General features: G+C 37.8%; 1 protein-coding gene across 1 annotated transcript in view; it reads right to left on the minus strand.

Annotated features, from left to right (window-relative positions):
- The window catches only part of SPATA17 (spermatogenesis associated 17), a 116482-nt gene that overhangs the window by 92694 nt on the left and 7519 nt on the right, over positions 1–16269 (minus strand). Inside the window, exons 4-5 of the mRNA XM_081312897.1 lie at positions 13663–13713; positions 7103–7206 (exon numbers count right to left, since the gene is read on the minus strand). Coding sequence (XP_081169023.1) covers positions 7103–7206; positions 13663–13713 — 155 coding nt within the window. The remainder of the gene's footprint in view (positions 1–7102; positions 7207–13662; positions 13714–16269) is intronic.

Genomic DNA, 16269 nt, shown 5'->3' on the forward strand with positions numbered 1-16269 from the left:
TTTGCAACCAATATTTCTCATCCATAACTATGGCACCCTAAGGATACCTGCATACATGCAAATGCTTCTCTGGGATCAGTAATGCAGCAGGGATTGCTTTTTCTTTCCAGTAACAGATTGCTGGGGAATACCAAACATGGCCTTGAGAATTCCAATGTTTGTTACAAATTTTTATGGATGTGGTTGGAAAGAGGCTGTTTGGCGCCGGAGATCACTGCCACGAGGAACACAGCTCTGGGTCGGGGTTTGCAGCAGCTCTGGGTGGGGGCTCAGCATGGGCCATGGCATGGCAACTGTGGGGAGGGGAATCCCCACGGCAGCTGTGGGGAGGGGAATCCCCGCGGCATATGGCTCCCAGCCGCAGGGGCAGGGGTGCAAAGTACGGGCAGCGACGCCGTAGCAAGACACTAGCATCGCTCCCAGTGACAGCACCTCTGAGTTCCGGCACCTTTTTTTTTTTTTTAGAAAAAAAGCACATTATAACAATAGGCTCCTATTGGCTTTATAATACAATCTACAATCATGCATGAAAAGCACTAGGCTGTAAAAGTATAATATCAAGTTATTTCATTTTTCATGAGAACTTTCATACTGACAGCTCTGATCTTATTAAGAAAATAATTAAACACACAGAAAATGTATTGGAAATGGAAGAGGGAGGTTAGTCCTTTCTTCCCCTCTTCCTTTTCTGGTTTTACAAATATATTGTTTTCAGAATCAATTACTGATCCAGGATTCATACAAGATGCTATGACATGTGAAAAATATAAACCACAATATGGGTTAATATTATAAATGAACCGAAATTTATTCTTCTTCATTAATAGGGTCAAGAGAAGAGTTACAGTTCAAAACTGGAAAAGCAGAATGCAATGTATAAAATAGTTTTAATCACCTTCTACAATGGCTGTTGCTAAAATTCAGAAAATGCTTATGAAAGCACTACAACCATACAGTTATCAATATTAATGTAGAAATCTTTCTTCTGTCCCTCAATTGTTTGACTTTCCAGATTAAGACCTTGGCTCTCTTACTCTAGGCCCTAGAGTAATCCTGTATCCTGTCTGCAATTTATAATAACCATATCACTATAATTTAATCTTACAACCAAAACCCTCTATTTTGATAAACCAAATATATTAATATATAATATATAGGTAATCACATTTATACTCGTAATTGATACAATATTTATGATGCTACATGTGTCCTTGAAATAGGGACAGCAAAGTATAACAAACCAGGCTAGCTGCTGGAGTTCATAAATTTTGCTCAGCTTTGGATGAGTTCAAAGAATTGCCATGTAAGAAAAGCCTTACAGAGGGAATTTATCTGATTATGGCAATAATAATTACCCAGCTGTTTATTGCAGATAGAGAAATAATTCATGTAGGCAATAGGCCGTGGTGGCAATGACACTCCACATTTAGTAAATATGCAAACTGTTCACTTCTAATTAACCAAGCTAGAGGATGCCCTTATTAAATGTATAAACTAAAAGTGCTTTCCTGACAAGTGATGAATTGTTACATTGCACAAACTCTTGCCACAGAATTATTGGAGTGAACTTGGGGCTTAACTTCATTAAGAGATCTTGTGGGATAGTTAAATGAGGATGGACAGCATAACAAGGCCAGCCTGACAGCCAATGATATGTTAGAGCTTAATAAAAATGCACCTTTTCCTTCTTTTCTCCTTACTGTACAGTTGATTCCACTTTAGATAGAGGAGAGTATAAAAACTATTGCAATCAGACAAGGTAAGCAATCATTGAAATTTTAGCATTAGAACTCCATAAACCAATGCAAAAACATTAGCCTCCAAATTATATCTTTACTGTTCTCTAGAACTGGTTCATTAATGGCAATGTTGCTCTATCTTGAGGAAATAGTTTTAAATTTTGACAGAACCTGAAACTGTCCTTAAAAGATATGCATAACAAACATTAAAGCTGGAAATTAGTTTGTGTTTTTATTTGCCATTCCTTAAGAGGCCAAACGCCCTTTTTTACCCCAGATAAGACCTTCAAGGATAGTTTATCTATTTTTATTTTTATTTTATTTTATTTTATTTTATTTTTCATATTCAGAAAATATATCACTTTTATATCTTGATAAAATGAAATTGGTGAAAAACACTGCAAAAAAATTCTACCCCTAGTAAGGATCTTTGACTAGAAAACTTTCAAATATCCTATTTAAAAATGTGTTTTCTACAGCATTTCACGTAGGAATTACTTCTTTACTTTTCCAAATTAATCAGTGCAGAAGAATTGAACAATTATTTTTACTGAAAGATGCTTTCAGTAAAATGCTTTTCAATGCTATTTTTCCCCACATCATTTTATAAAATCATTTTATAAAAAATATCCTAAAGAAATGACATTTTGAGCTTATTTATTAATTTTTCCAATATTTTAACTAAGTTCAAAGATTTTGCGAAGCTATCATATGTTTGGTTTGGCTTGAGCTTAGCATGTTCTATGAACCCAATGTTATGCTGCTTTCAACAAAAACTAATTAAAATAATCCATGTCTTAACAGAATACCTGAGCCCAATCAGTATGGCCTTGATGAGTAAGGTAGTATCAACCTCTTTCTTTCTTTCTTTCTTTCTTTCTTTCTTTCTTTCTTTCTTTCTTTCCCTTCCTTCCTTCCTTCCTTCCTTCCTTCCTTCCTTCCTTCCTTCCTTCCTTCCTTCCTTCCTTCCTTCCTTTTGCCTTGGAGTCAATGTTGACTCCTAGCAAGTTCCTGGACTGGATTATATTTTAATATTATGTCTGGTCAAAAGAGAATAGTTACTAATCATCTGGCTAGATTCAGTCTCTACCAGTAGTCCTGTCATAACAACCACAACTGAGCCTGGAATTTCAGTTGAAAGTTTGCTGTGGTCATTAAGTAAAACCCCCACGTAGCCACTTCACTCAATGACCGCAATCCCAGCTCTTCCAGTTGTGGTTGTTAACTGAATGGGGCAAAAGAGCAGCTGAAGGAGGTCAGGCAGCTCTTTTTCTCCAAATGCAGAAGAAAACTCCCTCCCTGGGTGGGCTGACAGGGGCTTGGCCTTTGGAATCCATGTTTCATTCAGGAATTCCCCCAGACTCCATGCATTGAAGGACATTTTCAGTCAGCCTCTTTGAAAGCGGAAGAACTGCTTGGCAGAGGGACTCAGTCCCAAGCAGGGCTGAATCAATCTGCCAGGCAGCTTTTGGCTGTTGACTTTTTGGAGAAACCAGGAGTGACGATTGTAAATGGTATTCAAACGACGGCAGGGTGCTTGGCAACCCAGTGTAAGTGCAAACAGGTTGCCAATCACTCAAATCACAATCACATGATTGCAGGTGCACTGCAACAGCTGTAACTCTGGGCACAGGTTGTGAGTACCTTCATTCAGCCACTGTAATTTCAAATGGTCACTAAACAAATAGTCATTTAGCCAGGGCTACTGTATTTAATCTCTGCTCCTGGCTGCAAATTCTATACTTGATACAAAATGCCCATAGTAGTTATCCAAGTCCTGTCAAAATATTTACTCGTAATCAAATGGAATATATAACAAGCTGTTTCTAAATTGTCTGAAACATTTAATATTCCTGAGCCAACACAACATACAGCTACTGTCCCGACTACAAGCTCCTAATAATTCTCAGTGGGAAGGTCCTCCATATTACAGGAAGAACTTGACTTGAAACAGTTTGTTTAGTGACCACTCAGTTACACTTAAAAAAATGACTTATGATGGTTTTCACACTTATGATGGTTGGAGCATTCTCGTGGTCATGATCGAAATTAGGATGCCTGGCAACTGATTCATATTTATGACAATTTAAGTGTCCTGGGATCATGTGATCACCTTCTGTGATCTTCTGACAAGCGAAGTCAATGGGAGAGCCAGATTCACAACAACCATGTTACTAACTTAACAACTGTAGTGATTCACTTAACAACTATAGCAAAAAAAGGTTGTAAAATGGGGCAAAATTCACTTAACTGTCTTGCTTAGCAACAGAAATTTTGGGCTAAATTGTGGTAGTAAGTTGAGGACTACTTATACTTGAAAATAGCAATAATGTTACCAACAATTCATTAGAAAGAGTTTATCTTTTGCTAGGCAATGCTATTGTGAGTTTTGATTTTTTTTGTCCTATATTCTATTATTTATTATTTATTTATTTTATTTTATTCCATTTATATCCCGCCCTTCTCCGAAGACTCAGGGCGGCTTACAAGCTTAGCAGTAGCCTTCATTCTATGTATATGCCTGCTTATTAGGGCTTTGACACACACCCCAAGCGGCATTATTACAAAGTCAGCTTAATTACCCCCAACAATCTGGGTCCTCATTTTACCTACCTCGGAAGGGTGGAAGGCTGAGTCAACCTTGAGCCTGGTGAGATGCGAACCTGCAATAATTGCAGGCAGCTGGTGTTACTTAAGGAGGCATTAGCCCACTGCTCCACCAAGGCTCCAATGCATAGACATCCAATGACTCTGTATGTTAAGAGTTTTTATATTACTGTGTTATTTATTGACCATTTTTATTTTTTGTTCTTTTTATTGTTGCAAATCACATTCTAAACCATCCAAAGATGTTCACTTATTGAACAGATCAATAATAAATCAATGCTAATGTGGGGCTTCCATTGAGGATTCATAGTGAGCTAGACATCCCTTTTTGAACAGGATGATGTCTACAGAATCCAGGATGGCTGGATGCAGAAACTGGACCAGCAACATCTCTCTGGAAGGAGGGAATGTGAGATAGCTTGTTTACTCTGTATGTCTGCTTATGTGTAGATCGCAGGAAGAAAGTTTTTGCAATTGGCTTCTGAGTTGAGTAGCTGGGAGTCAAGACCATCTTAGCTACTCATAGGGGTAACCCAGCCCTTTTTTTATGAATCAAAAGCTTGTTCAAATCTTATCTCTTCCAACTTTGGAATTATTTTTTAATATTAAGAAACTTTGGAATGGGTTCTGTGGAGTCCATGTGCACTCCTTCCTTGTGCTCACCCGTGTCAGCCAAGCTGGTGGCCTACCTGATGCTGGACCTGTGCCACCGTCACCTCGTCCTGCGTGCCTAAGTAGCCGCCCTGCATCGCCTGGCCCGCCCCGCCTCATGCAGCCCCGCCATATAGAGCGGGCCCCGCTGCTCCCACAGCACCAGCCACACCAGCTCGGCCCTGGGGGACAGCCTGCCACCAACACCCCTCGCACCCATGACCGCAGCAGTGCCACCCCCCCCCGGCCTCCTGCACCCGCCAAGATGAGAGTTCCGGCACACATTTTTTTTTTTTAGGAAAAAAGCACTGAATAAAACTAAAACTCTACCTACCACAGGAACATTTCATGGGAGGGACCATACATTGTTGGTACTGTCCAGTGATTTTCTCTTATAAATATAGTCCCCCAGTTATCCTTCTTACAACTGTGTGAATTCTACAGCTCAAGCAGCTTGAGTACAGTTTGAACAGCTTGGAAAGGATTTTAAGGGAAAAGTTGACAAGTGAGCAAAGCACAAGCACCTCCTCCATTTAATTCTTCTCTGCAAATCCTGAATACTCCTACAGTCATGTTATGAGACCAATACAGTTGGGAATCTCATGTTTGTCTCATAATTTCTAGTCTGATCCAATGGTCTTCAGTGTAACCCTATTTCAAATGAAGCTTAATGCCACAAGTCATAGCAAAAAGCTAGTGGCTAACAGATTCTAATGAACTTAATCTATTTCTAGAATTATTTTTTTTTTCAGTTGATTGCATACCTTTAATTCAGCAAAACATTAAACAATAGTTAAAGCCACTGTGTATCTCAAAAGTAAAAGGAAATCTAAGTGTACTGAAAAAAAATCCTTTTATGAGTGTCATAATATTTTCTGAATGCTTCCTATCTCTATCTATGAGACTAGTTTTTAATTTCATGAAATCATTTTCTCATTCATAACCTGGGGCAGTTTTTGCATATGAGGCGATAGGTTACAAGTGTACACCTCTAGCAAATGCATACTCAGCCTTTAAATTAATCAAACCAATTTATCTTTGTGAGAGGCAGAGTATCCCTATGAAAACATTATTCTATATATGTGTTACATAAAATATAATGACAAAATGGCCTTTCCAGACATCTAGCTTTCTGATCTCACGTCTGTAACATCAATTATATGTTTCCAAATGCCATTAAGTTTCTAACTACATGTTTATTATTTGTATTAATAGTGAATGTTAAACCAGGCAAAATGTTATTATCACTACCATAACAAAATGTAGCAACACAGCATAATATTTCATCTGAACAAAAACTATTTCCAGAAGGTTAAAGTAAATGTAAGTTGTCTCCCAGAGTTGCTTAAAAGAAAAAAAAAATATCTGCCAAATAAGGCTTCTCCCATTATTTTAACATTAGAATAAGGGAAAAAAAACAAAAAACACCTACTGATATATAAAGATACAGATGCTATCTCGGGATTTAGTCCTATAGCCTAAAAAGCAAAATAAAGCTGGAGAAATAAAAGGGATGAAATTTGAAAAATTGATTTTAAATCGATAGCTAAATACCTTGGAGGAATAGGGATTAGACTAATCTTGGGCTGGCCAACTCAAGGCAGGTTTTCTCAGTAGAGCAGATGACAATATGTATTCCTTGTTTAAACCTGGCAGCTCTACCTACTGTAAGATAGTACTGATGCAGCGCAGAATTATCATAGCCTTATAGTACTTGCCTTATCCTTTGCTCAGAATTGTGTAACCTCACAAATAGGTTAAAATAACAAACGTTTAATAGTACTGCATTATTCTGCAGATTCACTTGCTCAGGAGTTCCACGAAACTTTCTATGGAGAGAAGTTGTCCCGTTAACGCATTTCAGTTTTGCTCCAATTCAGATAGGTTCAATTGTATCATACTTACCTGCATGGTGGTATAAATGAAATAATAATTGGAAAACACACACTTAGGTTGAAGATAAAATAGGCCAGTTTTCGTACTGGGATAAAGAAGGCAATTCTTTCTATGATGAATAACCTAATTAGCATTATGAATTATTTAAACCTTTTTTAAAATTACCATTTAAAAATATATATTTTACTATTCAGTACTTTCATTTTTACCTGACCATCTCATTATTCAATGCAACAACTTCCAAGTACTTCTTTAGCGCATAATAATTATGGATATATTTTCGGACGTAATAGCCTCTCCATCTTTTTTGAATCTAGGGAAAAAGAGTACATATATTTGCTTTATTGAGAATTGATTTCTTTGGAATAGAGAAATAACTGCCAAACATTATAAGAAATATTTGTTTTATTCTGCAAGGAACACAACTGCTTCAACACTAGCATGCATACATATTTGCCTGTTCATTAGTATGGATACAAAACTCCCTAAAATTATTATACTGACATAAATACATTGTTACGTGGCTACTTGCTGTTAATAATACTGTTAACATAAATCATAAATATTACACTAAATACATGAAATCAAAGTTGAGAAAGATAACAAATTACATGTAGTAAACAAATGGGCAGTTCATTTATTTATTATTTTATATTTTAAAATTATAACAATATTGGTATATCACATAGAAATCCACTTGTTCAACTCCACCTGTTAAGAATCATAAGACTTTTCATCCAAACTAATGGGAAGGCTAATTAAAGTATTTGCTTCACCATCCATCACTTTTTATAACATCATAACATAATTAGAATCTTTTGAACAGATTGTGGGAACTGGAAGTCTGTTCCTGTAGTCCTTGCCCAGAAAAAAATATCTCATTTCCACCTTAGTAGAATGAAAATACTGATAAGAGATCCTATCAAATATGTTATGAATCAGGAGTTGCCTTTACACCATATAAAACTTACTTATCTACCATCTTCAGGCTAGTAGCTTTTCAGAAGGTGGAGGTGTATCAAGATACTTAGCTAAAAGACACTGCTTGTAGCTTTGCTCCTTCAAACTTCTTCAGTAAAAACTATGCTATACAATAAAGTGCTTCCAAAACTGTTTAAGTGCTATGGAACTTTTGGTGAAATTAACTCTATATTCAAAAGTTATAATAAATAAATAAAATGTTAAAATTCCTGCGAATAACAATGTCATTTCTAACTTCGCCCAAATTTTATTGTACACTAAACTAGAAAAGCTATAAAAATTGAGCTTGGGTAATTAAGAAATTGCCAGAACTATCCTGGGGAATGAAGAATGACATAAGCTGGTATATAAAAATATTTTTCACTCGTATGTCTTCATATTAATTTAGTGATTTAAGATATGTTCATCCTACTTTTCTATTAAAATGACATCAGCACAAAAAAATAAAGTATACAATATATATTTGATACCAAGACAAATAATATATAAATCAGTTCAGAAGGGTAAGAACCAATTAGAAAACCAAGTAAAAACAATGAAGCCACCTGGAAGAGGTAAATTACTTAAGAGATATTAGGCCCAATATATTTCAGGCATAAGGAGTTCAGTAAAAGGGGATCTCTTCTCTCTCTTCTCGTCTCCCATCTTGTTTCAAAATAATTATAAAAAGCAAATCATTATTTTTAAAAAGGAAAACTGGAGGGTCAATAAGCTTAGAAGAATTTGCTATGAGCAAAACATGGGTATTCTTCAACCTCTGGTCCAGTTTAAAATGAGCTAGCCATTCACCTAGAATGTTGTTCTAATTTTAACTAAAATGTTTGACAAACTACTTTCCCAAATAGCTACATTTTACCATTGCAATTGGCAAATATCTGGAAACTAGTAATACAAAAAGCCCATTCTGGCCTTTGTCCCTCCCAGCCCTGAGCATCAGTAAGATAAGGCGCTGCCACTTCCACTGTCCTCACTTGCCTACTTCTGTCTTTTTGCTACCCTGCACCCTGCCTGTGGAAAAGCAAGTAGCTCTAGAACTGCCAGCTCCAGGTTTACCTGCTATGCTGCAGCTCAGGGGTTTTTTTGGTTTGCCACAGCTCCAGGACTGTAAGAAGCCTTGAACTGCAGCATAGCACTCAGTCACCTCAGCAACACAGTACAAAGCTGCAGCTATCCCAGGAATCCCCAGCCACCCCAGGAAGCACAGTGTGAAGCCACAGCCCAGCAGTGCAATGTGCAGCCCTGCACCCCGAGACCTCTGCCACCGTATACTCTGCTATCCCAGCTTACCTTCGCTGTCTTCTTGCTCTCACTGCTGAGGCGGCATGCCCATCTTGGTACTTTGCTGACCACGTGAGAGACGTGGTCAGCAAAGGAAACTGCAGTGCAAGACCTCAGGAACAAGCCTTGTGTGGCTAGTAGCTACCTTATGAAAGGTCAGGGCAGGCATGCAAGGTCAGCAGCAAGAGCAGAAGATGACAAAAAGTCAGCTGGGACCGCAGAGGCTTCAGAGTACAGGGGCCTAAAAGGCCACAGATGGTGGAGATAGGTCTACAAAAGCTGGAACCTATTTTACAAATGGTTAGAAGAGAGAAACAAAGAGTAGAATCTGTATTATGTATCAGCGTGTTATGAACCCAGCTCACATGCTGTTTGAAAAATTAACATATGTATGTAGAGAATAAAAAATAATAATAAAAACTTAAAAAAAAGATGGTGGAGATAGGTGTGAGGGGAAGTTGAAGCGGCCCTGCAATTGTAAGTGCAGGCGGGTTGCAAGTGCCAGAATTGCTATCATGTGACTGCAAAACAGCTGTAACTTTGGGGACTGACCAACACTACCATAACTTCAAATGGTCACTGAATTGTTGTAAGTCAAGGACTACCAACAGATAAATGATATTATTTTCAGCTGAATTTTAAAAATGTTTGGTATAAACTTATATCACGTTGCCACGGTGCAGAATGCAGCCACGCGGGTTGTGATGGGGGTTTCCCGATACTCCCACGTAACACCTCTGCTCCGCGAGCTGCATTGGCTTCTGGTTGCCCTCTGGGTGAGTTTCAAGGTGCTGGTGATCACCTATAAAGCCCTAAATGGCTTGGGTCCGGGATATCTGAGGGAGCACCTGCTGCCGGCATCAAGCTCCCTTCGTCCTGTGCGCTCCCACAGGGAGGGTCTTCTCAGGGTACCGCCAGTAAAAGATTGCCGGCGAACAATACCCAGGGGGAGGGCCTTCTCTGTGGGTGCACCTGCCCTTTGGAACCAGCTGCCTGTAGAGCTTAGGACTGCCCCTGACCTTTGTTCATTCCACCGGGACCTGAAGACCTGGCTCTTTGAGCTTTCTGGCCTGGATTGAGAGTATTAATTGGGGTTTTAATTGGATTCTAATTGGGAATTTTATGTATTCAAGGTTAATGTAATCATTTTAATTGTTTTTAATTTTTGTAATTGTTGTATTGTTTTTAAAAAACCTTGTGAACCGCCCTGTGTCCTATGGAAGAAGGGCGGTATATAAGTTTAATAAATAATAATAATAATAAATAATATGTTTAGTGTTCACTCCTTAAACAGATATTATATAGCATGTATATTTATTTTTTTTATTTTAATCCCATTTATATCCCGCCCTTCTCCGAAGACTCAGGGCGGCGTACAATTTAAGCACAAACCAATGTGCTTAGCACATTGTGTTTGGGGGGAGGTATCTGTTTATGTAACCCTTACTGTCAGGATCTCCATCATGGGCCTGGTGCCTTGCTGGCATCCTGCCATCAAAGGGGAAGGGAGAGGGAGGCATCTGGAGCAATCCACACCTGCATATCTAATGGTGGGAAATGGGGAGAGGGAGCTGACATGTGAAGAAGGTCAGAGCTGGTAATCTTCAAGGCCTCTTGCCTTGAGTGTGAAATTTCAGCAGCCTAAACAACCCAGAGTTTCTCACAACATTGTGATGATCCCAGATTGGGTGGCAAAGGACCGGACACTGGGGAAAGAGATAGGGAACATTTGGTTTGGCTCTTGGTAACAGTGAGCGGGAACTTCGGATTCTGCCTCGGCTTCCTGCAACCAACACCTTTAGGAAAAAAAATTTTTTTCACTTCAATTGGAATTTGGGGGCAGGTCTGACATTTACTAATTTTAATCCTTGCATGTTGATATATATGTTAGTGCTGTCTCTCATTTTCAGGCCTCTATATGCCTGTATCTTTTATATACTGGACCATCCAACAGGGAAAGGAAAATGCCAGATAGTCATAGTCATTTTAGAAAAGGACAAAGAACAAGAGACAACGCTGAATGAATGAATGAATGAACCTTTATTGTCAAAGTACAACCATGTATACATTGAGATTAGCTGAGCCTCCCTTCGTGCTCCCACCCCCCCAACTCACAGTGACAGCAAACCTTCATCTTATTACACCATGTGAACTGATTGCACAACACACCGGCCTCGCAAGTCAATTCTGCGTAAAGTTTATAAAAATTATTTCCCGTTCAAAAGCCTAACAGCCCACGGATAAAAGCTGTTTTTCAGCCTGTTGGTGCGGCTGGCTATACTCCTATATCACCTACCCCAGGGGTAGGCAACCTCGGCTCTTTTATGACTCATGGACTTCAACTACCAGAATTCCTGAGTCAGCTGACTCAGGAATTCTGGGAGTTGAAGTCCATGAGTCATAAAAGGGCCGAGGTTGCCTACCCCTGTCCTACCCAATGGTAGGAGAGTAAAGAGATACCGTCCAGGGTGTGAGTTGCTCATATATGCTGGATAATTGGGGAAGCCAAAGAATAGTAAAAGAAGTCATTATGTTGACAATAGAACGGCTTTCAGGTATATTATGTCAAGATGTGGAAAACGGGGGAAATGGGAATCCCACAACATCTTATTCTATTCATGTAAAACAAGTGGGCAAGAAGCCACAGTCCAGACAGGACATGGTGAAAAAAAATACTGGCTCCAGGTCAGCAAAAGAAATGAGACTAGACTGCACACTCTCTCCTTGGTTATTCAACCTGTATGTTGAATATATAATAAGGGAGGTTGAACAGGAAAAAAAAGAGGGTGGTTTTAAATCTGGGAGAAAGAAAGATCAGCAATCTGTGCAATGTTGATGACGCTACTCTGATAGCTGAAAACGCAAATGTTTTGCAAGCTCTAATAATGAAAGTGATGTATGGCTTCTACTATTTAGGATCAACGATCATTAGTAAAGGAGCAGCAATCAAGAAATAAACTACAGACTAGCACTTGATAGGATAGTAACAAAAGCCTTGGAAAAGAATTCAGATGCCATGATATGTTTATATTTAGAAAGATCAGAGGTGTGCAGGCAATGGTTTTTTTCCCCTGTGATTCTCCGTGGATGCAAGGAATTAGACTATGAAATAGCAGGACAGAAAGGGTATTAATGCCTTTGAATTTTGGAATCTTGATGATACATAAATAAATACACAAATCAATCAGTCAGTCTGTCAATCAATTATTTGTATATTACATAAACCAAAAAGTCCTATCTTGTACAATTTTTCTCCATGTATCAAATCACTTTTTTTTCTGATTTTACCCAATAACCTAACCCACCAATATCCACATTTCATAGAAAATAGAACACCACTTGTATCTCTTATAATTCCAAGGTGAATATTTACCCTCCCTTACGAAATATATGCCCTTCAAAGTAATTAACAAGTTTCTGTGGTGATTGGTACCAAACAATTATTGTCATTGATCAGTACCAAACAGATAATTTTAAACAAAGTCATTGTGCGCTCAGCAGATTACAGCTTGTTAACGGGCAAGTTCTGAATGACCTCTTAAGCTAGTTAAATCAATGATGTATATTCCTCATTAAGTAACATCAAAATATAAGTGGTCTTATAAATAATGTTTATTTTAAATGCTAAACAAATGGCAAAACCTTGATATATCAGAAGCCATCTGCTCATACAGATTTTTTTTTTAAAAAAAATGGGGATTACTTTTGTTCACAACAACCCTTAAATCTTCCAAATGAAAATAAGGCTACTATATCACAATCTACTATTATAAAAGTAAATCTGATTCAGAGAAAAATTATGCATTATAATTATTGTTTTCTTTATTATTTCATGGCTCCAAATATAAGTTTGAAATAGTAGGTCAAATATAATTAACGTACAATGTTAAAGAACATGTGATGATACAGGACCATAATTATATTAGCCAGGTGTTTTTCTTTTCTGCCTGTACCTAATTTAGAACCATTTCTAAAACTTGAATATTTTATATTTATGCAAGTCTATTGGAACATCTTGCATCAATGAGAACCACACCAAATTACATAGTAACATTTGTAGTTCTTAATCTAGTTAGGAAAATGTGGAGTATTGCAGAAAGTTCAGGCCATTAATGTAAGATTGTTTTTTTTAGCCACATCATAAAATGTACTTTCTAAACTTAAGCAGATATTTATTTGGTGCCTGGACGAAACCAGTAAAATCTATTTAGGAAATCCTGAATATCATAAATGAAGTGTGGGACTTAAATGCAAATGCATGCAAACTACATGAAATGCCACAATATTTAGAAAAGACAATGATTTTGTATCTTTAAATGTAACAAAAAAATTCAAAAATGCAATTTGGGATTATTTAGCATAACTTGAAATTTGTAACTATGTACCATTTCCTCACTTTGCCATCAGCATATCAATCAAGTTTATATTATTCTGGGTTGCTTATTTTATTAAAAGGAAATTCAGAGCACAATTGACTTTTCATTTGTTTAACAAGTGAAGAAATATTTACCCTGACAGCCATTTCATTGTAGAAATTCATCTTCATAATAAAATATGCTGTCTGTGAATCAAGAGGTAGAGAGAAAAATATGGCATACATTTCAGTTACACAAATACTATACTTCTATTTTTACATAGAAAAGGTAAGAATTTTTATACATAATACATAATAAGAGCTTTAGGTTTAGATGGAATAAAATCAAACTTAGAATTGAAGAGATGGGCTTGCTAATACATAATGCAGGCTTAACCAGAAAAATCTATGGTAGTCAAACCAGCAGCTAATGGAGATATATGATCATAAAATGCTCTCCGCTGAGTTTGATAATCAATGGTGCTCTACTGAGAGTAGAATAACAAAGCAGAAATATTCACAAGTGCTGGTGACATATAGTATTATATGATTTATTCACCAGGGTTCTTTTAACCAAAACTCACAGAAACATAAAAGGAATTCATATTTCAAGATGCCTGGTTTAATGAAAGATTCAAAGAAATGCTGTCTTCAGTCGAAATCATTCAAGGATATGGATGCAGTGATGGAGCAAAATTGTGCCTTCCAACCATCTGTACTAAACGTTATGTACTTAGTTGCCTCCTGAGTAATCCTTGGGAATTTTGTTTCATTTAATATTCATTCTAACATCATAAAATCATAAATACAATGATAGCATGTTACAGTGAATCCCCTGATATACAAAACATTTCCTGGTTTCCTTCCAATAAAGATGAATTCTGCTCTTAGTGGAAGAATCTCCTGTTACAGCAAACACTCACTTGGCAAGATAGGTTATTTTAATGGATACATCACTTTACACTAAGCTTTCACATCTGTTCCACCCTCTAATTACCAATGCAAAATGAACATAATTCACAACAGTATCATAAAAAAAGTAAAATAAGTACTTTCAAGATAGAAGAACGTCCTTTATTTAGCATAACATGCAGACTCTGGGGGATTGGGAGTGTGTTTTAACTACAAATCAGAGAGAAAGAACCTCTCCTTGATATGCAGTTCCCTGTACTCTCTATCTTCCCTCCTGGCAAAAAAAAAATCACTGTAAAAGAGTTTCACTGTAATTAGTGTTATTGGAATTGCCTAGTCTGATCCAAAGCAAATTGTCTGTGGAGAGCAGCAGGACTGGATTATTTATCAACTGTTTGGGCAATTAAGAAGCAGTTGGCTGCAATATGTTATTTACAAATGAACACAATGATGCTACTTCATTTTAGATTCCCTTTCTTCATTACATTAGTTGAGGCATTATTGCTTTTGTTTAATTAAGCCACTTTTTAAAATGCTTACCTTAATATTATATTGCTTCCTTAATAATATACCCAAAAGGGGAAAAAAATAGAGAAAACTCTTTGGAAAAAAAATAAGCCAGGAAATCCTTCAGCTTGGTGATAAAATTCACCTCCTAGCCAAATCCCTACAATAGATAGGAGCCAATGAGAATATTTTTCTGTTCATTCCATAATTGAACCTTTATCTAACTCTGCTTTACTAGTATGTTTCAAATAGTCTGTACTGGGAATGGAATGCTATGGATCAGAGGTGACAAGTTAAAATTTGAACTTGAACTAGAACTGCTACTTTCATGGTTTTTACAGTACTAGTAACTAGGTTTATATATTATCTCTGGATTACATCTATAAAGCTTTACCATCTTATATCTTAAAGTGCTTGAATGTGGGACATGACAGCAGGTCTAAAGCAGCTTTTATACTTTCTGAAATTTTTGATGCTCTATTTTAAAGGGTAAAAGAAGGAAGCTGTATAACTCTCCACAGCTTCGTGGATGCCCATTGCTCCATTCATTAAGTAAAGGTAAAGGTAAAGGTTCCCCCGCACATGCGTGCTAGTCGTTTCCAACTCTAGGGGCCGGTGCTCATCTCCGTTTCAAAGCCGAAGAGCCAGCGCTTGTCCGAGGATGTCTCCATGGTCATGTGGCCGGCATGACTAGACGCCAAAGGCGCACGGAACGCTGTTACCTTCCCACCGGAGTGGTCCCTATTTTTCTACTTGCATTTTTACGCGCTTTCGAACTGCTAGGTTGGCAGAAGCCGGGACGAGTAACAGGCGCTCACTCTGTTACGCGGCACTCGGGATTCGACCCGCCAAACTGCCGACCTTCTGATCGACAAGCTCAGCGTCCTAACCCACTGAGCCACCGCGTCCCTATTCATTAAGTATGGAAGCTCAATTAAAAAATAAAGACGTCCTCAAATAAAATGTGACCCTTGGTCACTATGTAGATCAGAATGAAGACAATAAAAGCAGCAATAATAAGTTAACTGATTTTTTTTTTCCAACTTCTGAGTCTAGACTACATCCAAGGAATTCACTGGTTATCCTCCAATCAGATACAGGTAGTTCTTGTTTAGTGGCTACAATTGTTTCCAGAGAGATGGTCATTAAGTGACACAATTACTAAGTTAACCATGTGACTGAGGGAGAGGGAGAGAGAGAGAGGTATTGCAAAGATTGCTGGTTGCTGCCATCTCATTCAAATGAAATTCTCTCTTATGATGTTCTCTCCCTGGTGCTTGGTCTCCCCCCCCCTTTTTTTTGCCATCCTTGTAGAGCAAGAATCTGCTTTTCTCTCTAACGCAG

Source organism: Vipera berus (assembly GCF_964194415.1).
Source record: "Vipera berus genome assembly, chromosome: 1".
Classification (NCBI taxonomy): domain Eukaryota; kingdom Metazoa; phylum Chordata; class Lepidosauria; order Squamata; family Viperidae; genus Vipera; species Vipera berus.